This window comes from Alternaria arbusti (genome assembly GCF_024043155.1).
Source record: "Alternaria arbusti strain BMP 1465 chromosome Unknown scaffold_11, whole genome shotgun sequence".
Classification (NCBI taxonomy): Eukaryota; Fungi; Ascomycota; class Dothideomycetes; order Pleosporales; family Pleosporaceae; genus Alternaria; species Alternaria arbusti.
Window position 1 is genome coordinate 799,773 of NW_026249951.1, and position 19,809 is coordinate 819,581.

At 57.2% G+C, this 19,809-nt stretch overlaps 9 protein-coding genes across 9 annotated transcripts; 6 read left to right on the plus strand and 3 right to left on the minus strand.

The window, feature by feature from the left end:
* Window positions 1-174: 174 nt before the first annotated feature.
* J4E86_007898 (uncharacterized protein) lies at window positions 175-1,821 on the minus strand (the record flags this gene model as incomplete). Its single annotated transcript, XM_051448413.1, has 1 exon — window positions 175-1,821. The coding sequence occupies one exon, from the start codon at window positions 1,819-1,821 to the stop codon at window positions 175-177; it is 1,647 nt and encodes a 548-aa protein (XP_051300680.1).
* Window positions 1,822-2,105: 284 nt separating this feature from the next.
* CCT2 (T-complex protein 1 subunit beta) lies at window positions 2,106-3,839 on the plus strand (the record flags this gene model as incomplete). Its single annotated transcript, XM_051448414.1, has 4 exons — window positions 2,106-2,108; window positions 2,161-2,309; window positions 2,358-3,732; window positions 3,780-3,839. The coding sequence occupies 4 exons, from the start codon at window positions 2,106-2,108 to the stop codon at window positions 3,837-3,839; spliced, it is 1,587 nt and encodes a 528-aa protein (XP_051300681.1).
* Window positions 3,840-4,325: 486 nt separating this feature from the next.
* On the plus strand, window positions 4,326-7,904 carry J4E86_007900 (uncharacterized protein; the record flags this gene model as incomplete). Its single annotated transcript, XM_051448415.1, has 2 exons — window positions 4,326-6,599; window positions 6,651-7,904. 2 exons carry the CDS (start codon window positions 4,326-4,328, stop codon window positions 7,902-7,904), a joined length of 3,528 nt encoding a protein of 1,175 aa, XP_051300682.1.
* A 78-nt stretch (window positions 7,905-7,982) lies between these two features.
* Window positions 7,983-8,714, minus strand: J4E86_007901 (uncharacterized protein; the record flags this gene model as incomplete). Its single annotated transcript, XM_051448416.1, has 1 exon — window positions 7,983-8,714. One exon carries the CDS (start codon window positions 8,712-8,714, stop codon window positions 7,983-7,985), a length of 732 nt encoding a protein of 243 aa, XP_051300683.1.
* A 322-nt stretch (window positions 8,715-9,036) lies between these two features.
* Window positions 9,037-10,566, plus strand: J4E86_007902 (uncharacterized protein; the record flags this gene model as incomplete). The annotated part of the gene is made up of 1 exon (XM_051448417.1): window positions 9,037-10,566. One exon carries the CDS (start codon window positions 9,037-9,039, stop codon window positions 10,564-10,566), a length of 1,530 nt encoding a protein of 509 aa, XP_051300684.1.
* A 449-nt stretch (window positions 10,567-11,015) lies between these two features.
* Window positions 11,016-12,899, minus strand: J4E86_007903 (uncharacterized protein; the record flags this gene model as incomplete). Its single annotated transcript, XM_051448418.1, has 1 exon — window positions 11,016-12,899. One exon carries the CDS (start codon window positions 12,897-12,899, stop codon window positions 11,016-11,018), a length of 1,884 nt encoding a protein of 627 aa, XP_051300685.1.
* A 912-nt stretch (window positions 12,900-13,811) lies between these two features.
* On the plus strand, window positions 13,812-14,052 carry J4E86_007904 (uncharacterized protein; the record flags this gene model as incomplete). The annotated part of the gene is made up of 2 exons (XM_051448419.1): window positions 13,812-13,968; window positions 14,018-14,052. The coding sequence occupies 2 exons, from the start codon at window positions 13,812-13,814 to the stop codon at window positions 14,050-14,052; spliced, it is 192 nt and encodes a 63-aa protein (XP_051300686.1).
* Window positions 14,053-14,507: 455 nt separating this feature from the next.
* J4E86_007905 (uncharacterized protein) lies at window positions 14,508-15,377 on the plus strand (the record flags this gene model as incomplete). The annotated part of the gene is made up of 2 exons (XM_051448420.1): window positions 14,508-14,718; window positions 14,758-15,377. 2 exons carry the CDS (start codon window positions 14,508-14,510, stop codon window positions 15,375-15,377), a joined length of 831 nt encoding a protein of 276 aa, XP_051300687.1.
* A 3,028-nt stretch (window positions 15,378-18,405) lies between these two features.
* Window positions 18,406-19,715, plus strand: J4E86_007906 (uncharacterized protein; the record flags this gene model as incomplete). Its single annotated transcript, XM_051448421.1, has 2 exons — window positions 18,406-18,918; window positions 19,164-19,715. The coding sequence occupies 2 exons, from the start codon at window positions 18,406-18,408 to the stop codon at window positions 19,713-19,715; spliced, it is 1,065 nt and encodes a 354-aa protein (XP_051300688.1).
* Window positions 19,716-19,809: the final 94 nt, after the last annotated feature.

Below are 19,809 nucleotides of genomic sequence, written 5' to 3' on the forward strand. Positions count from 1 at the left end.
ATTGAGAGCATTATACGAGAGACACAATGGAGAGCAATAGCGGTTGGGGGGATGATAATAAAGGACATCCAAGCAAGCACCTCGATTGCCTTTGGTATATTCCCAAGCACCCGGCAGACATCAAATCAAACACCCCACCGGAAACTACTCATACAAAGCTCTACTTCTTCCTTGCTACCTTGCCTTTGGTTTCTGCCCTCTTCTCCTCTCCCAGACCATTAGGTATGCTTCCTTGGTAAACAGCGTCTCACCCCTCTCCTTCTCGACGTACAAATCTTGAATGCCGTACCACTCCTCTCTCGCTCGGTCTTTGACCTGCACTCTCCACACCTTGCTCTCTTGCTCACCCTCGACACTGTCGTCCTTCTTCTTGACAGCCTCATGGGTGATGTTGGTTACGAGATCATACCAGATGGGCTCGCCGGGTGGGTATTCTTTGGGGTTCGGCTCGACGTAGGGCGACATGTCGAGGGAGTGAACGGGAAAGGTGACGATAGTTGGGTTGCGCTCCGAGACGAACTTGTTCTTGGAGAAGCGCTTGATGTTGAAGAGGAGGTACGGCGGTAAGGGGTGGAGGAGGCGGTAGCGAACCCGGTTCTTGGACTTTTCTTGCGGCGTGACACCGTTGTATTTTGAGAGGATGTTGACGAGGGGGACTTGCGGGATGATGTTCTTCTCGAGTGCGTCCTGGAAGAGAGGGGCTGCGGGCAGGTCGAGGGTTAGCACGAGGAAACGCGATATCTCGGTCTGCACGGCTGCATCTTCAAAACGGAGACGGTCGCCGGCATCTGCACGGGCGGTGATCTCTTGCTGCTCGATCTTCAGCGTGCCTTGGAATACTTTCTGGATTATGCTGCTGTTGGGTTTTGTTCGCGAGCCGCCAACGGCCAGATGGAGGTTGTTGAGAAACCACGAGAGGAAGTCGACGGGGTCAGACTGATCGGAGAGCGTGTACCGTTTTGAGGACCGCAACGCAATCTCTTGGAGCAGTTCGTGGGGCGAGACGTGAGTCTTGAACGCCCGCGGGTTCCAGATCTTGCGGACAAGCGTGCTGAAGCGCTGCGCGAGCTGCGGCCGACTCGACAGGTCTTCCAACATGAAATAATTCCGCAAGGGGACCACGTGGGAGAGAGCTTGCACGACAACGTTGAAGTAGTCGTTCGCTTTGATGTTGTTCATGCCGACGAAGCCAGGTATATACTCTCGATTTGAGAGGTCCCACGACACTTTGGGCTCCCTGTCCAGCTTCGCGACCTCGTCCTTGGTCATGCGCGGATCCACGACGAATTTGATGTCATCCAACGACTTGGACGTGACTTCGTAGCCTTCGGGGAGCACGTAGACCTTCTTCGTCTCCATGTTGACGTATACGTGGTGTCCCTCTTCCAGAGCATGGAAGTAAGCTTGTGACTTTGGGCCGCGACCTTGGTAGTATTTGCCGCATACGAGGCAGGCGTAGACGTTGATGTTGGACAGAGTGACGGAGCACAGCTTCTCAAAGTCGAAGTCGAGGACTTTGCGATTGATCGTGTCCAGGTACAGGTCGGTGTATCCAGCCTCTGGGGCGGTCTGGCGTCTCGGCGCAGCGACGGCGGGCTCGTTGTCATCTTCGTCCAGCTCCGCATGCTCCTCCTGGTGTGCGCCTGCGACGGCTACTTGCCCCCGGTCGCGCTGGCGCGGAGACATGGGGCGGCCGTTGCTGGTCGCGCCATTGGCCTGGGGGCTTTCCATGTCTTCATCCTCGACCCTGGCGCGCTTTGGTGCCGGAGACGGCGCGTCGTAGACTTGTTCGAGAGGCTCCAGCGCGGGTCGCTTGGACATTGTGCGCGGCGGAAAGAGGTGCGGTGCGTCGAGAGGCGGGAGAGCGTGCGCCTACAGCATCAGGCTTACGGCAGAGTCCGGTGCGGTGGTGAAGCATCAGAAGTCGTAGGCATCCAGACGGTCACGGGCTCCGGTGGAACCATTGGCCGGGGAAGCTCCGCAGACACCGCAAACACAGCTCCAACGCGGGCAGGCCGAGAAAAAAGTCGCGTTCAGACACCACCCACCACCCACCGCACGCCCTCCCGAATTCCCCTCCTTGCCTGTTTACGAGTGCGTGCAAGATGGTATGCCGCCCGCCGCACGCGAAGAGGCGCAACAGTACTGACGCCCGTACAGTCCAACCCCACCCAGATCTTTGCGGAGGACGTCACCGAGGAGAAGGGCGAGAATGCGCGTCTCTCGGCCTTTGTAGGCGCCATCGCCGTCGGCGACCTGGTCAAGAGCACACTGGGCCCCAAGGGCATGGACAAGATATTACAGTCGGCGTACGTGACCCCGCGCCGTGCATAGTGTGCTGCAACTAATGTGTGCAGTTCTACCGGCGAGATCATGGTCACCAACGACGGCGCGACTATCCTCAAAGCGATTGCCCTCGACAACGCCGCCGCCAAGGTCTTGGTCAACATCTCAAAGGTCCAGGATGACGAGGTCGGCGACGGCACCACATCAGTCACGGTCCTTGCCGCCGAGCTGCTGCGAGAGGCCGAGAAGCTGGTCGACCAGAAGATCCACCCCCAGACCATCATCGAGGGCTACAGGATAGCGAGCTCTGCGGCCCTCAAGGCGCTAGAGAAGATTGCCGTAGACCACAGCAGCGACGAGCAGGCTTTCAGGAAAGACCTCGAGGCCATCGCCCGGACGACCCTCAGCTCAAAGGTGCTCTCGCAGGACCGACAGCAGTTTGCCAAACTCGCCGTCGACGCCGTCCTCAAGCTCGGAGGCTCGACCGACCTCACGCACATCCAGATCATCAAGAAGGCTGGCGGAAAGCTCAAGGACTCGTACCTGGACGAGGGTTTCATCCTGGACAAGAAGTTCGGTGTGAACCAACCCAAGCGCATAGAAAACGCAAAGATTCTGGTTGCCAACACAGCCATGGACACAGACAAGATCAAGATCTTCGGTGCACGCGTCAAGGTCGACTCGACCGGCAAGCTCGCGGAGCTGGAGAAGGCCGAGCGCGAGAAGATGAAGGCCAAGGTCGAGCGCATCAAGGCACACGGCATCAACTGCTTCGTCAACCGGCAGCTCATCTACAACTGGCCAGAGCAGCTCTTTGCGGACGCCGGCATCTGCTCCATCGAGCATGCCGACTTTGACGGCATCGAGCGCCTGGCACTGGTCACGGGCGGAGAAATCACATCAACATTCGACCACCCGGAGAACGTCAAGCTCGGCCACTGCGATCTGGTCGAAGAGGTCATCATCGGAGAGGATGTCTTGATCAGATTCTCGGGCATCAACGCTGGACGGGCATGCACCATTGTCCTCCGAGGCGCAACCGAGCAACTTCTGGACGAGGCTGAGCGGTCGCTACACGATGCCCTTGCCGTTCTGTCGCAAACAATCAAGGAGCCCAGGACAACGCTCGGTGGTGGCTGTGCCGAGATGAACATGGCCAAGGCGGTGGCGGAGGCTGCACAAAACGTGGCTGGCAAGAAGGCCATTGCCGTCGAGTCTTTCTCCAAGGCACTCCAACAACTGCCCACGATCCTGGCCGACAATGCCGGTTTCGACTCAAGCGACCTCGTTACACGCCTCCGGAAAGCCGTCTACTCGGGCTTGACTAGCTCGGGCCTGGATCTGTTGTCTCCTGGAGGTGGCATCACGGACATGAGGGAGCTGGGCGTCATCGAGAGCTACAAGCTGAAGCGCGCGGTGGTGTCGTCGGCGTCGGAGGCTGCCGAGGTGAGTTTGCCCATTGTTTGATCTGGGACTCGACTAACATGATCTAGCTGCTGCTGCGCGTAGACAACATTATCCGAAGCGCGCCGCGGAGACGTGAGCGCATGTAGGCATGGGACGAGCAAGCGTGATGCCGTGAAGGGGTCGACACTAGATAGGTGTATACTACGGAAGTCATGAATGCAGTCAGACAAGCTGGCTAAGGACCATTTTTCTTTGCGTCATGCTCCATGTCGGACTTGATGCGCGTCGGCGGTTGCTGGCAAATGACGAGTGAAGTAATCAGGCCATGTCGCGAGGTGTCTCTACGGACTCGCGGGCATGCTCAGCCCTCGCAGCATGTCTTGTTCAGTTTCATGTCGTGGGCAGGGGCACAAGGGTGCCAAGGGTGGGACTAAAACGAGAGCAGGCGCGGCGAGACCCCAGTTTACACCAAGCCCCCGCAGATTAGCATCGAGGCCAAAATCCGCATCACGGCAGCGGACACTGCTCCTCCTCCTGCCCACGCCCATCGGCACCCACGGATGCTCCATCTCGCTCGCCCTCGCCGCCTTGCCTAGGCTTCCGCTCCATCGACGCAGGACCCTCGCCGCGCCATGCCGCGCCCGCGCCGGCCGCCCGGAGCTGGCTCGACGCTCACGACGCTCGCCCTCGTCCTCGTCACGCTTGTGGCCGCTCAGCAGCAGCATCCACTCGACCGCCATGTGCACCAGACGTCTGCCCGCGCCGAGGTGCACATGCTCGCACCCCATCACGGACAGGCCAGCCGCAAAGACACGGTAGGCGACGCCCCCGGCCGCCCTGCCTACACGCCCTTGAACGACCAGAACGTGCGCGCCGTAGCTACCAAAGTTCCTTCTGCTCCAGCCATCAGCGCTGTCAGAGCCCATCCTGCCAGACACGCTGCCTCGGGGGGCCTCGTCCCCAGTGCGCGCTCTCTGCACGATTGGGAAGTCGAGGACTTTGTTCTCCTGGCGACCGTCGACGGCCACATGCACGCACGCGACCGCTACAACGGGGAGGAGATCTGGGAGCTGAGCGGCCGCCCCATGCTCGAGACCATCTACAACGTCTCGGAAGACCGCCCCGGCCCCCAGCACCAGTCCTTTGTGTGGATCGTCGAGCCCCGCGAGGACGGCGCCCTGTACCTCCTCACCCCCGGGCCCCACCCCCAGCTCCAGCACCTGGGCGTCACCGTCAAGCAGCTCGCCGAGAGCGCCCCCTACTCGAGCGACGACCCGGACCTCCCCGTCGTCTACAACGTCGAGAAGAAGACGTTTATGCTCCTCGTCGACGCCGCCTCGGGCATTGTCAAGCAGAGCTTCACCCCGGGCGGCAACTTCCCCTACGACGACAGCTGCGCCCCCGACTCCAAGAACTTCTTCACCACGCGCGAGCGCGACTGCCGCGGCGTCATCGACATTGGCCAGACCCAGTACACCATCACCATCCACAACAAGAAGACCAACGAGCTCATCTGCACCCTCAAGTATGCAGAGTGGAATCCCAACAGCAGAGACAAGGACCTGCAGTCCCAGTACGACCAGACCCTGGACAAGCAGTACATCTACACCATGTACAACGGCGAAGTCATCGCCTTCGACTACAAGCGCCCGCGATCCCACCAGCGCCCCCTCTACCGCCAACGTCTGCCCTACCCTGTCGCCCGTGTCTTCGACGTTGCCCGCCCCCTGAACGACCAATCCAGCGAGCCGCCCCTCGTTCTGCTCCCACAGCCAGCCGGCCCCATCTTCTCCGAAGACAAAGCCAACCACGTCCTGCTCAACACCACCGAGTCCGGCGCCTGGTATGCCCTGTCCGAAGTCAACTACCCCGCAGTCACCGACGGTGCACCGGACGCAGCTTGCTACAAGCAGGATCAAGTATCCTACGACTGGGACTCGGCCTACCTGCTGCCGGACAAGAGCAGCCTCGTCGGTGTTCACAGGCTAGACTACCGGATTCCCAGCCAGCAGGCACAGCTGCCAGGCATTCCTGCCACGACGTACTACCCAACGTTGAACGACCAGGCCGTGTCCAATCAGCCTGAGACGTCGCACCGTGAGCAGCACCAACCACCGACCATAGACGCGACAGGCCAGACGCAGGACAGAATGGCTTCGATGAAGCTTTTGGTCTTTTTCCTTGCAGCTGGCCTATTCGTTGGTGCTTCCGTGAAACCAACACTACGCGAATCATGTCTAAGCCATCTGAAGAGACTATTGCATTCGGCCAAGGCCAAGTTGCCTCCCGCTCCAGTGCCCACCTCTGCCGAGCCGCAAGTACAACCTGTAGAAGAAGAGGCTCTACCTCTCCCAGTCGACGAGAACCTCGTTTCCGAGAAGCCGATGGTGGGAACTGTAGCGAAAGATGACATTGCCGCACCCGTTGCTGAGGAGGTCAAGGAGAAGAAGGTGACTTTTGACGTCCCAGACGACGAAGACGAAGATCTCGCGCCCCTTTCCAGGACCACAACTGTCGAACGTAGCCCCCCTGCCGAAGACGAGGTCCTGCCTGGCACTCCGCTCAACGTGGACGCTCAACCGATGACTAGCAGTACCGATGATGTTTCTCAGGATTCGTCAGCCGCGCCCACGACTCCCAAGAAGAAGAAAGCACACCGAGGCAGACGTGGCGGACGTAAACTCAGCAAGAACCAACAGAAGGAGGAAGACGAGGTCAATCGAATTGTAGATGCAGCCAAGCAGCTCGAGGTAGGACCGAGCCTGCAGCCAGATGAGCTCACTGTCAGCGGCGGCGACGTGCAGAACGTATCCGAGATCAAGCGGATCGGCAAGTTGACAATAGACCAAGACCGACTCCTTGGCAACGGGAGCGGAGGAACGTTTGTCTTTGAGGGTAAATGGAAGGTACGCTGAATCTCTGTTCGCTCTCAATTTCTTGTGCTAACGCCGCTTCAGGAGGTCAAGGTGGCTGTCAAGCGCATGCTACCGCAATACTTTGGACTCGCGGAGCAAGAAGTAAAGCTTCTGCAGAACAGCGATCCCCACCCGAACGTCATCCGTTACTTTGACGACGAGAGGGATGAAAACTTCCTCTACATCGCCGTCGAACTCTGCCAGGCCAGCCTGTTCGACCTTTACAAAGACGGCCGTCCAGGCGAGGAACTCTCCGAAAGCCATCAGCGTCTGGTGAACAAGATCAGCGGCAAAGCTGCAGCTTGTCTGTACCAACTGGCCGCTGGATTGAATCACCTTCATCATCTTCGCATCATCCACCGCGACATCAAGCCCCAGAACATACTCATCGCACAGCCGTTGATCACGTCCAAGGACGATGTACGGCTCGTCATCTCTGACTTCGGACTCTGTAAGACGCTGCCCGATAACGTTAGTACCCTTGTCGGAACGACTGGCAATGCAGGCACTGTTGGCTGGAAAGCGCCTGAGCTCATCTCGCAGCCCAAGGAACTAGCCAACGGCAGCTCGCAAGGCTTCTCTCGCGACTCGTCGAGCTCCACGGACCCAGTCGCCCAAGGCGTGAAGCGGGCCGTCGACATCTTCTCTCTCGGTTGCGTGTTTTACTACGTGCTCACCGGCGGCTGCCATCCCTTTGACGACGAAGAAGGCTGGATGCAGATCCGTGAATACAACATCAAGAAGGAGAAGTCGAACCTCGATCGCCTGCTTCTCGGTGCAGACTCTGTGGAGCCACATCGCCTCATCCACTGGATGCTGCGACCTAGGCCTGAAGACCGTCCCAACGCCTTCCAAGTGATGAACCATCCCTTTTTCTGGGATGATCAGAAGCGCCTTGATTTCCTGTGCGACTGCTCCGATCATTGGGAACGTGAACCTCGGGACCCGCCATCTGCCCACCTGTCGGTGCTCGAAGAAGCCTCGCAAGACGTGCTCGACCACAGACGCAACTTTCTCGCCAAGCTCGATCAGGGCTTCATCAACTCGCTCGGGAAACAGCGCAAATACACAGGCGACAAGATGCTGGATTTGTTGAGGGCGCTCAGGAATAAGAAGAATCACTATGAGGATATGGACGATGCAATCAAAGCAAAGGTGGGGCCTTTGCCGAGCGGTTATCTCAGGTATTGGACGGTCAAATTTCCGCAACTGCTTATGGCTTGTTACGAGGCGGTGTTGGCCTGCGACCTGGAGCATGAGCCGCGGTTCAGGAAGTATTTCGAGAGCATGAAGTAGTCAGGGGGTAGGTGGGGGTATTAGCAATCAACGCTGGATTTAAACGTGACTCGTTTGCTCATGGATTGACTGTGATGGCTACCTCTTCAAGCGACTACCATCCAGTTCCGCTAGACTCGCCCTGACCATGTCGGGGTTGTTCCTCAGCAGCTCTTGGACCCTCTTCTCGAAAGCCTTGATCATGAAGTCTGCCACCTTGGGCGCGACGCCCCCACTCAGAGCGGCATACATGGGGTTCGCAAACGCGAACTCGACTGCCAGACTGACCTGTGTCTGGTCGTTCTGTATAGCCTCAACAGTCCACTTACTCCGCAGGTGGGTAAGCAGGCCCTTCTCGCCTTCCCTTCGCTCCGCCGCCTGGTGCCCGCCGTCGAGGTGATGCGCGATATCCTCCGTCTTCAAACTCGTCTCGGTATTCCCGCCCACACTCTCCACATAGCGCCCCGGTATGCAGTACACCCTGCTCACGAAACTCTCGGTTATGCCGCCAAAGCCGCTGGTCAGGGTGCCCTCGGATGGCCAGCGCCGGCCGTAGACCTTGTCCGGTGCAGACCACTTGGTTATGTCGCTGCGCTGGCAGTAAGGCAGGAAGTGCTGGTAGTTGGGCACGTCGGCTATTATGGAGTAGACGGGGGCCGAGGGGTAGGGCAGAGTTCGCACGGCGGTCAGGATCTGTGGTGGCGACGACGAAGAAGGCAGCGCGGAGTTCAGGGCTTCGAAGGGGTTGGGCAGGAAGGTCCGCCGCTGCGAGGGGGGTTGGCGTGGGCGCGCGCAGCGTGTCGTTGGACGGGTGAATCGCAGGGATGCCATTACGGGTTGGCCAAGCGTCGATATATGGCGGAGTTGTGTATGTGCAGAGTTTGATCGGTGTCACCTCGACATGGTGGCTGAGCGGTTTGAAAGCCCAGAGCCCATGAGCGCATCACGCTCCAGATGGACCAGTTGACGCAGATCCGCGCTAGCCCTAGAGAAGATGGATTGCTGCGGCTGCGGCTCTGCATGACGCATGGGATCTCCAAGGCTGTCAGGGACCTCCAGGGCTGAACCAAACTCCTTTGGGCGCTAGCGCTCGAAATTTCCCCTCCATGAGTTGCAAGATTCCCCGCTTACGCGACTTTGTCAGGAGTCCGAGATGGCTGCGAAGACGGACAGCATGAACGGTGCACACGCGGGAACTGCCAGTGGCGCGAGTGTCCACGATGCCGGCGACTCGAGATTCCAGACAGACAACACCATGTCCAGGAAACCACAACCGAAACAGCAACTCTCCAAAGCAATGGAGCACATGCGCTTCGCAGTCACAGTCGATCCTGTTCCGCATACTCCAGCTTGCACGCCGCCACCAGAGGCTCTGACGGCCACATCGCCAGCCGCCCTCGACTCCGCCGAGAACGACGCTTATGGAGTGCCTGCTTCTCTACAACCCGTGCGCGCCCCACCGTCTCGCTCCCACGACCCAGACAACAATCAGAAGCGCAGCGATCCCTTTGCGTTCGGTTCGCGCTACCTGGAGGAAGGCGACAACATCTTCGAGTTCAACGCCTGGGACCACGTAACCGTCGACTCCAACTACCTCGCCTTTTCAGAAGAACAGTATTCCAGACAACGGCAAGAGCCGGTTTCCGACTTTGATCGCAAACGCTACAACGCACAGCCCGAGAAGTGGTGGAACCAGTTCTACAAAAACAACAAGACCAACTTCTTCAAGAACCGCAAATGGCTGGCACAGGAGTTTCCTATTCTAGAAGAACTGGGCGCCGAGGATGGGCCAGAGGCTACGCTGTTGGAGGTCGGCGCCGGGGCAGGGAACAGCGCCTTTCCCATCCTGCAGAGAAGTCAGAACCAGCGGCTGAAGATACACGCGTGCGACTTCTCCAAAAAGGCAGTCGAGCTCATCCGCAACCACGAACTCTACGACCCGGAGCGCATACAAGCTGACGTCTGGGACGTGGCCGCCGCTCCCGACTCGGAGAACGGCGGGCTCCCCCCAGGTCTGGCTGAAGGCAGCGTAGACGTTGTGCTCATGATCTTCATCTTCAGCGCGCTGAGTCCCAAGCAGTGGGACCAAGCCGTCCGCAACATCTGGCGGGTTCTCAAGCCGGGCGGCCAAGTCCTCTTCCGCGACTACGGCCGCGGCGACCTCGCCCAAGTCCGCTTTAAAAAAGGCCGTTACATGGAGGAAAACTTCTACGTCCGCGGCGACGGTACGCGCGTCTACTTCTTCGAGCAGTCTGAACTCGAGGATATCTGGGGCGGCGCCAGAAAACGCGATACTACCATTGGCAACGTGGCGGACACCACCATATCCCAAACCGAGGCCGAGGGTGTCATCGCGGATAAGATGGAGAGTCTGTCTCTCCACGATCCTGGCATGCAGACGAGAGAGCAGAGCCACGATGACGTCAACGATCTGGACACTCCCAGGCCGGGTTTTGAAATTGCGCACATTGGCGTCGACCGACGGATGCTGGTCAACAGGCAGAGGAGGCTGAAAATGTATAGGTGCTGGATGCAGGCTGTGTTTCGCAAGGCAGGCATGGAGAGCGAGGTGCCAACGAGCACGCTGAGGCAGGACAAAGAAGACGCTGCAGAGGAAGAGGAAGAGGGGCAGAGTGGCGTGGGAAAGGAGGATGCAGTGGAAGGAGGGGGCGTTAAGGTTTGAGGGTCCGAATCGTGAGGGTGGAATGCAAAGGTTGCAGTGGTGGCCTGTAGTGGGGATGAATGATACCATGACATATGAGAGAGAAGACGTTGTAAAAGTAGAGTATACTATGCGTCAAACCACTGTTGTGGTTAGAAAGCAGCGCTAGAGAGCACACTTGATTGACCCGTCGTGTTGTCTCCCGCCTCGTGGGTCTCATGGATCATACACAGCAGCAGATGCAAAAGCCTTTGGTCGAAAATGCACTGAATTGTGGTGTACCATGAGACAAAGACCGCTATGCTACGCTAAACTACCAGGCTCGTGATACAAGCTATGATGCGAACCCAACACCCAATGCTGCGCTTTCCAGAACCAGCACCTATAGAGCCTCAACCGAGGGTATCACAAGAACCGGTGCAAAGCCTACCCTCCAGTCCACAATCATGACAAAACTTCCCTGCACACGTCTAGTTCCCCTCAAGAATCCCCTTGAGAATCCCTGCTCCAGGTCCTACGAGTGAATCCGCCAACTCCTTTTCTCCAACAACACTAGCAACCCTGCGATCCTCTACCGCAACCCCGGGGAAGGCTTTGCCCCTGCCTCTCCGGCTCGGCGTGCCAGCGCCAACATCCAGCGACCCCGCTTTGCCCTCCACCGCTGAGACAAGCGAGAGTGTTTCCAGACTGCTCACAATGTCTCTGAACTCTGTGCTCGTCAGAGGATGCAGTATGTTTTCTCGTTTGCATAGCACGGTGTAGGCTTCGAAGAGTTCCTTGATGCTAGGGGATGTAGTGTGGGATCGGGAAGGTGTGGCCAAGATGCTATCGGCGGCAGTGGCGCGCTTCTTCTTCTCAATAGCAGAGAGCGAGCAGAGAACGGCTTTTTGTTGCAGATTGAGGTTCCGCAGGCGTTGGCTGGTGCCGTTGCTGAAGACAGCTGCTGTAATTCTGGCCATGTGGGCAATGGTGGCGCGCGGTGCAGTTTCGACGGTGAGCGAGGCGAGGGAAGCTGCGATGACGCTGTTTAGGTCTTTGGTTTTGGCGGGAGAGCGGATGGCCGGGGAGGAGAAGTTGATGTTCTCTACAAGCGGTGTTTTCGAGGGCGAAGGCGTGGGAGATGGTGTGATTTCTGTGGCTTTTTTCGCGTGTCGGTCGCGCGTGTCGGCTTCGACGAGGTCGATTGCTCGCCGGCAGATGTCAAAGGCTTTGCGCAGGTCGCCGGACTGGGCGGCTACCTTTTTGGAGAGGAACACAATGGCGGTTGGGTGGATGAAGGGCAGCTGTGTTGAGCCGGCTGGGAGAAGGGCTTTGAGTTTGGCAGTGATGACGGAGGAGATTTGGGCGGCATTGTATGGGAGGAAAGGCAGTAGCTGTGGCTTGAGACCGCGGGCCTTGAGTCGCGGGAGAAAGCGATCCGTGAGATCCAGCGCGTTGGCAATGCCGACCAGCACCAGCCCCGATGCCTTTTGTAGTGACCACTCGAAGATGTTGTAGAAGAGCTCGACGTCGAGCTCGAGCAGGTGGTCCACTTCGTCGAGGGTAACAACATACGACGTCTGTCGCTGCATGAAGACGGTCCGCAGCGCTTCCATCTCGTCGCCCTCTGCAACTTCGGTGATGTCGACAAAGTCTTCGAGCAGCGTCCTGTACAGATCTGTAGCGTTCTTCACGCTCATGCAGTTGATGTAGCCGGTTCTGACAGACTCGTCCGCGGAGACGGTGCGGCAAACATCGTTGACAAAGGCGCTCTTGCCGGTGCCGGGCGGGCCGGAGACGTAGATGCAGCCTGAGGTCTTGGCCTTGGTTCGGCTTGTGATGAAGGCCGCGAGCTCCCTCCTCTCGGTGTCGCGGCCGAACAGCGCGGTGGGGGCAGAGCCTCTTGCGAAGACCTGGCGCGCTTCGTGGTAGATGGTGGGCGCGGTGCTGCGCGGAGTGCCTGGGGTGTGGGGAGTGCGAGGCGTCAGCGGCCGGCCGGCGATGATGAGTCGGTGTCTGGGTGTAACGGCCACTTTGCCGGCAAGTGTGTCGCGATGCCTGGGCGTCGAGGGGGTAGGCGCGAACTTGTCTGGCAGGTCGACGAGCGCCTTCTGCGGAGAGTTTTCTTGGGCAGGACTTGTGCGCGCCTTCCTTCCGCGTCTCGCCGCCGCCTTGTCTCCGGGCTCGTCCACATGCTGCTTCTTCGGGGTGACGAAGGGGTTCTCAATCTCGCCCTCATCGTGTATCACGAACTGCGTCCTCCGTTTTGCGCGTGTTGCGAGGTGGAGCTTGGAGTCTGCAGAGCGCGTCAGGGACGTCCCGTCGTCGATGCGTGCAGAACTACGCGTTCTCTTTCCAAGGACGGTAGACGCCATCGTGTTGTGCGGCGGCAAGGTGTGATGCGTGGTTGTGGAAGTTGCGAAGCACAACGATGGAAGGAGCTACCTAGGTAGGCGACACCTGGGCAGGCACGCGCGACGCGATCGCGTTAAGTGTTCCAAGATTGGCCTAGTGCCGCGCCCGCATTCAGCACCACCTAGGCCCATCCGGGCTGAGGCTTCACGGAAAGCACACACCAGGCGAGACCAGCAGTCTTCCATCATGTACTGTCGTAGCGATCGAGCGTCGGTCGGACAGCGCTCAGTGCGTCACCCTGATTCTGTCGACTTGTTTGCTAAGAACCCTTGCGCCTCATGGCGCTCTCCAACGACATCACCCCCGTTTAATGTCTGGTGCACATCTACTAATCCCGGAAAAACGCGCAGAATATGGTCACCACCGCTCCACTGCCACTGCGTTTGCGTGGTACAATTGGGGTGCTCTTGGCACTCCACGGTCCTACGGGTGGTGCAAGAAGCAGGGCTGGTACTAAGCGTACGACGTGGGCAATCGGGAAACCTGGTAGCATAAGGGCCTCACGCCCAGTGCACATCAATGGCCATCTCTCCCTTTCCCCAGTTCCCGCATCACCCCTCCCGAGCCAACCGCGCGGTGCGGGGCATCGCCAACAGAAGAGCGCGAAATGCCATATCCAACATATCCGTCGTGGTCACATGGCTTGGACTTCTTCCCAGAGGCTTATCCGTACCGCTATACCAGTCGACGATCGTCTCGAAGGTCGCGCGTTCCTCGATGGGCATTTTCAGAGCTCGCAGTAGGGCCATGTTGCGAGTTTTGTGTCTCTCATGACAAGATTGTACGCTACACGCTGGCCACCTAACCCCTCACCGCGCCCGTCTGACCATCTACAGCCAAGTCTAGAGGAAGGTCTGTTTGAGCTGGGGATGATGGCGCCTCCCTACTTTGACCACGTCCTGGAAGCTTACCAGGACATCCACTACCACTACAAGCGTGGTTTCGACCAACATGGCCCTGGATCTTACTACATCTCCCGCGAGATTAGGCGGCTATCAGAGCTGCTACGCAAGCTGTACTTTGCAACAGGTATGCGGGAGCTGGCTTCGTGGTCAAACCAGCTGAAGTACATGAGCAGCGACGTACAATTGGGACCCGGGCATCTTCAGCTGAGCACACTACCGAAGCACCGGCATAATTCTTGGTTCCTGCATTAGCGGATGGGGTGATAGATGCAGGCGCTTGGCCTGGCGGTGTTGTGCTCGACGAACTCATGTTGAACGCTGTATTGTTCCGTAGACATGGCCTGCACCCTCCTCAGGCAACCTGTTGCGGTGTACGTAAAAATGTTCGCTGCTGCCTGGTGCTGCTGTTTTGGCGATACAGCCGTCATGACGTCAAAGTGAAAGACCGGCGGAAGGTCGCGGTGACCGTGGAATTGTCCCGCTTACTTTACTATAGTCCGCACGAGCTTGTTATCTTGGTCAAAGGAAGCAACGATTGCTCCTTACTTTTCGGCTTTCTATTCCAGATCTAATGTCCCCACAATCACAATTGCACGTTGGCTGAACACATTTGCGTACCTGAATATATTCGACTACAAATCGAACCTTCTCTTACCTACGAACATGGCCATCCCGCAAGACTCCGCCACTGCGAATCGGCCATCAAAAACGAAGGGCACACAGCTAGCACCCGAAGAAAATAGCGACATCGCGCGAATCAGAAATTGTCTCCAAGGTGGCGCAGTCGCGGCCGAGGTCGCATCAGAAGGATACCGCGTCTGTCGCATCAACGCCTTTCTTCGGCGCGACCTTCAACAAGCTCGCAATGAGATTCGTAAGAACCGCGTCGACAGACAGACACAATCTGTTCAAGAAGATGCTCTCAAGGAACTACGTGATGAGTTGCCCGCAACGCGCCAGATGCTCGAGCGCCTCTGGGGTTTGCTCGAGCAGCGGAATGTCAAGATACCCGACGACGTCAAGGCCGACTATCAAGCGCTGAAGGCCAAGGACTCGCATGACTGGCAGCCCCGGCAGAGGGTCAGGACAGTGAAAAGCGTAGTGGCAAAGGGCAAGAGAATCGAAAACCCCAAAACGAAGACGGAGAGGAAGGCTGAAAGACAGCGGGTCGATAAGTTGCACAAGCGTCTCGAAGAAGGGAAAGCCAAGCAGACCAAGTTTCTGTTACACACGCCGGACGGCGAAATGTACGACGCACGGAAGCCTGTCCTTATTCCAGACGAAGCTGGAGACGAGGACGTTGCCGGCGAGCAGATGACAGCGGAAGAGGCGGCAGCCATCGAACATGCTGACTTCATGAAGAATGGCAGTTCTTACCGACCCCGGGCGCTTACTCTACCGTCTGGGCTTGTCGCGAAGAACGTCGTTGCGGGAGTCAAGCGCAGGTCAAGCGATTCGAATCCCTTTGCGACACTCAAGATGGGTGAAATAGAAGGCGTGTTCGTGTCGATCGCGGAGAGCCAGTTGGGATGAGTTTTGTTATCATCGGGGGGTATGGAGGTCTTCAAGATGTCTTTGCCATGAAAACGGGCTATGACATTGCCTGGCTATGTACTAGTGGTGTTCTCAGCGAGGCAACCGCGTCTATCTTGATAGCAGACTCATATCTTTCCTCATGACACAACATACCTGAGCCCCGAACTACCTGCATATTCTGACATTGGCCTTTGTTCCCGAGGACGTGGTCTGCGCAACTTTACCAAACGGTAGTATTCTGATGATGAGCTCATCTCATTTGGTTCCTGGCGTCGACACACAACTCCGACCCCGCAGTACATTTCTTACTGAATAATATGCTGGGAATTATGCCGAAGCTACCCACGCATGCGATTGATGGATGATGAATATGTGCGTCTCCACACGTGCAGCCGGTCGATTTGTTTGCTTTTTTGCTGAGTAACAGCGTCTCGCCTTGTTGATTTCACGCTCGTCTTCAATCAACACCAGCATCTACTGCCACTGTGCTTGAGTGTCTCCATTATTTCTTTGTTCCAGTCTCGCAAGCCAAAATCAGCGAGACTGCGTGTTCAGACGCCGCAATGTCGTGTTATCAAGGCATTCGCAAGGCAGTACGCGCCCGGTTCTTTCAAGCGAGGCCACTTCAGACACAGGGCGGGAAGGGGTGGTCACGTCGATGGTTGAGGTAGCCCGCCGAGCAAAGTGCACTCGCGTCGTCGAGAGCCTCCTCGACATCGACCCGTCCTACCAGAAGATCACTCAAGCTGTGGATTCAATGTCCAAGATGTGACTGGCTCGATAGGTCAGATATCATGTCACCTCCGGGTTTCTGTTTAGGGCTTTTGGTCCGTAGTGCTTGACTCACGTGAGGAGGGCCTATGTCATCGCCTGGGCGCCTGTTGGCACCATTGCGCGCCAAAGCAGAAACACGGTGCACGCTCGCTCCGCTTTCGCGAGCAAGGAAATTACCATGCTGACATATCGCGCGATGCGTCATGTCACTACATGCAAGCTTCCAGTCGTGCAATGTACTCCTATGTACTCATCCTTCATTTGCACTTTCGCACGTCCTATCAGGCAGGGGTCGCACGGGCTGCTCTGCCTTTACCCCTATGAGTTTGACAGCTGCGTACAGGGGGGGGGGGGGGGGGGGGGGGGGGGGGGGGGGGGGGGGGGGGGGGGGGGGGGGGGGGGGGGGGGGGGGGGGGGGGAANNNNCACCCCCCCCCCCCCCCCCCCCCCCCCCAAGTCAGGGTGCCTGGTGTTGTTCGGACTCTCTTTGTAAGATCCGTACACCCCATGGACGCTAGGCACCCGAACCAGAGGGGGGAACTGTACTGACAGTGGCCAAAAACGAGTGCCAGGCCCACACGGATGAACGGCACCTCTTATGACGTTTCGTCACTCACCACGGATAAGTATTGCGAGGCTCGAGTAGGACGCCAGCCTAGCCGATTATGCGCCGAGTTGAACAAACGGCTGTGGGTTCGAGCATAGCGTAGGTTTCACTTCCCGGCCGGCTGTTAGTTCCGTTCAACGGTGCAGGAGGATCTGCGGCCTACCTGCAGGCTGCGGAACGTGCCATGACTTGGCGCGCAAGAACCTCGGCCTCCACGCGAAGCGCTAACGGTTTGGGCGTCAGCAATTTGGAGACGCGGAGATGAACTCGACGGTGGGGTGCGCGTTTAGGAATGCCAACTCTATCGAGCGAGGAAAGAAGCCACTTGACACTGCTGATCTGGAGCTCAACTACACCAATGGATTCCACGCGCAGCCAAAGCGGTAGTGAGCGCATTCCAGCTTGCCCAGGTGGTAAGATATTTGCGACCTGGAGTATCAGCCTCGACGAGACATGGTGAGACAATTGTCTTGTCGGGCCTACAACCGGGTGTGCAAGGATTAGCGGCTGAACGTTGTCATTGTCGTCGAACACGATCTGTCGCTTGCAGGTGCTGCAACACTACGCCTGTGCCACATCAGGCCATGTAGACGAAAAAGGACGGCGACTGGTGCCGGACAAACGAGAAGAGCCAGCAGCCGATCGTAGTGGTAATTTCCAAGGCTGCCCACGAGCTGGCGGGTCACCAACTCCCAGTGCGTTGCCCGCTGGCTATCACTCTTCTCGTGAACTGCGTCTCGAGATGCTCCACAGCGCCCCATCCCGAGTGCATCTCGCTTTCGAACATCTCATTCGGCGGCGCCAAAGTCATCGCGATCTTGAGTTACCATGCATCATGCTACAACTCGCAACCAGTTCTGAAATGCTGATGATACCTGTCTTCTCGTACCCTCTCCTCCAGCCATATGATATTTGGAGAGTTGACTTTGCGTATGTATCCTGATGCCAACAGTATACAGCAAAGGCAGGCTCTCATTGCCTTTCCATTTACGTCTCTTACTTTCAATCAATATTTTCAAGGTTTGCCTGCAGACAATGGCACCAAACACCAGATCCGGATCTGGATCTGGATCAAGTCCAATCCCAAACAGCCATGCACGACACACCTTGGCAGGCACGCACGCCACTGATATGTCTGAAACACGCATTCATCGTTACCTTGTTGTTGATCTACTCTGCATTAGAATCAATATCGTTCGCAGCCGCACCGAAGGCAATCCCTTACTGAATGTTGAAGCCGATTGCATGTTGCCTCCAAGCAGTAGACCGAGCACTGATGGCTTCAGGAGAGACTTGCTAGCCGAGAACATCCCGTCTCCTGCCAATGCTGCAGTGCTGGAACCTGTGTGGCTTGGCTATCACAGTTCGACGCACGGTAAGTTCCTGAAGGGCTGATATTACCTAGGTAGCGTGGCGGCGTGACGCATTGTGTAAGCAGCTATAACAATTAAACAGGTGCTGTTTGTAGAGCTCTGCCTGTAGTCCCATCCTATTGTTCTTGTTCCCCCAACTTCATCGTAACCTTTACTTCTTCTCTTCTCATCGCACAATGCGCGTGTACAGCCTCAGGTCTCGGCGCTCTCCCCTAGCGCCGCTTCGAAGTCCTCAGTCTCCCAAGTCGCGCAAGCCTCCGAAAAAGTCAGCCATGCCCTCTACCCAGACTTCGCGAAAGCCCTCTCGCCGGCGTTCTGGCTCCGGATCGACCATCCGAGCACCTCATCTTTCCGTTGGCGATCCCGTTGACCCGAACTTGGGAAAATACACACTCGACAACCTGCCCTTATTTCGCTGTGGGAAGTTGCCATCCGAGGTGATTAAGCAAGTCGAGAAGTTGGTGAAGTATATAGGATCAAAGGTCCCGATCGGCCAGAGATCCTCTTGGCTGAAGGGACACCTGGAGGACGCTCATCTCAACCACATCGGCTTTGGAGATATGTTCGAGAGGCCTGATCGGGCCAAGGAGACGGAAGTGCTGAAGGAAATGGAACTGCAGCATCCATCACCGAGCGACTTTGAGAAGACGTATAAGGCTCTCCTTCCAAAACTGCCAAAGTGTGAGACGCCGCAGATCCGGGCGTTGAAGATGCTCGATATGTACAGCAGGACTGGCTGGATGATGGACAAGGCGTGGGCCTATCTCGAGGACAACTTTAACGTTGTAAATGGCGGGTGCTGGATTGCAAAAAAGACGGCTTGCGAGGACTACCCGTAAGGATTTCGCTCGAAGGATCGCCCTAGGCTTCATGTCACGGTAAGTACTACATTTTCGGTGCAAATACCGAAACTATACTAACTTTGCATTTCTAGCAGTCCAAAGTAGATGTACATGTACCTTACAACTGGTTCTCGATGATTGTACGCGGGTATGGACATCTCCTGAAATACTGTACTACGCGACGACAGGGTCTGAGATGGGATGTATCCCATCTGTGCGGCCACAGCCACTGCGTGCGTCCCTCGCACATCATCATCGAGCTTCATCTCGAGAACCTGGCTAGACAGCAGTGTGAGGGTGGCGAGCGATGTCGTTGCGGCGACATCCCAGACGCACCTGGCTTTGGGCATCGTTGCCTGGGCCGCCGGAGCTGTTCGAATACTTGCCCAGCGCATCTGCGGCGTTTGATCCGAGTAATCGAGAAGCTGGACATGTGGAAAGAGTGGATCGACGCAACAGACAAAAAAAATGCCGACAAAGAAAGAATTCCTATACATCCCAGCATGCGCTGCCGGGTGACCGAGAAGCAAGATTACGAAGAGCGCCTGCAAGATGCGCTTGAAGCTGTTAGCGCCGGGAAGGACGAGGAAGCTACCCAGACAGCACGCAAGAGGAAGGCGGACGAGGAACCCGTGGAGCGGATCCAGAAGAAGGCTAAAGCTGTGACGGAACGTGAGGTGTCACCTCGGAGCAAGGCCACAACTATGGCGCAACGTCGGGTTTCCAACAAGAAAAATTAAGTTGCGACACCAGTGATGGAAAGGATTTGTGGGCAGAATAGTTATCTTTCTCTTTGTATTATTATACAATTCATGCAAGCTATCCAAAATCTCC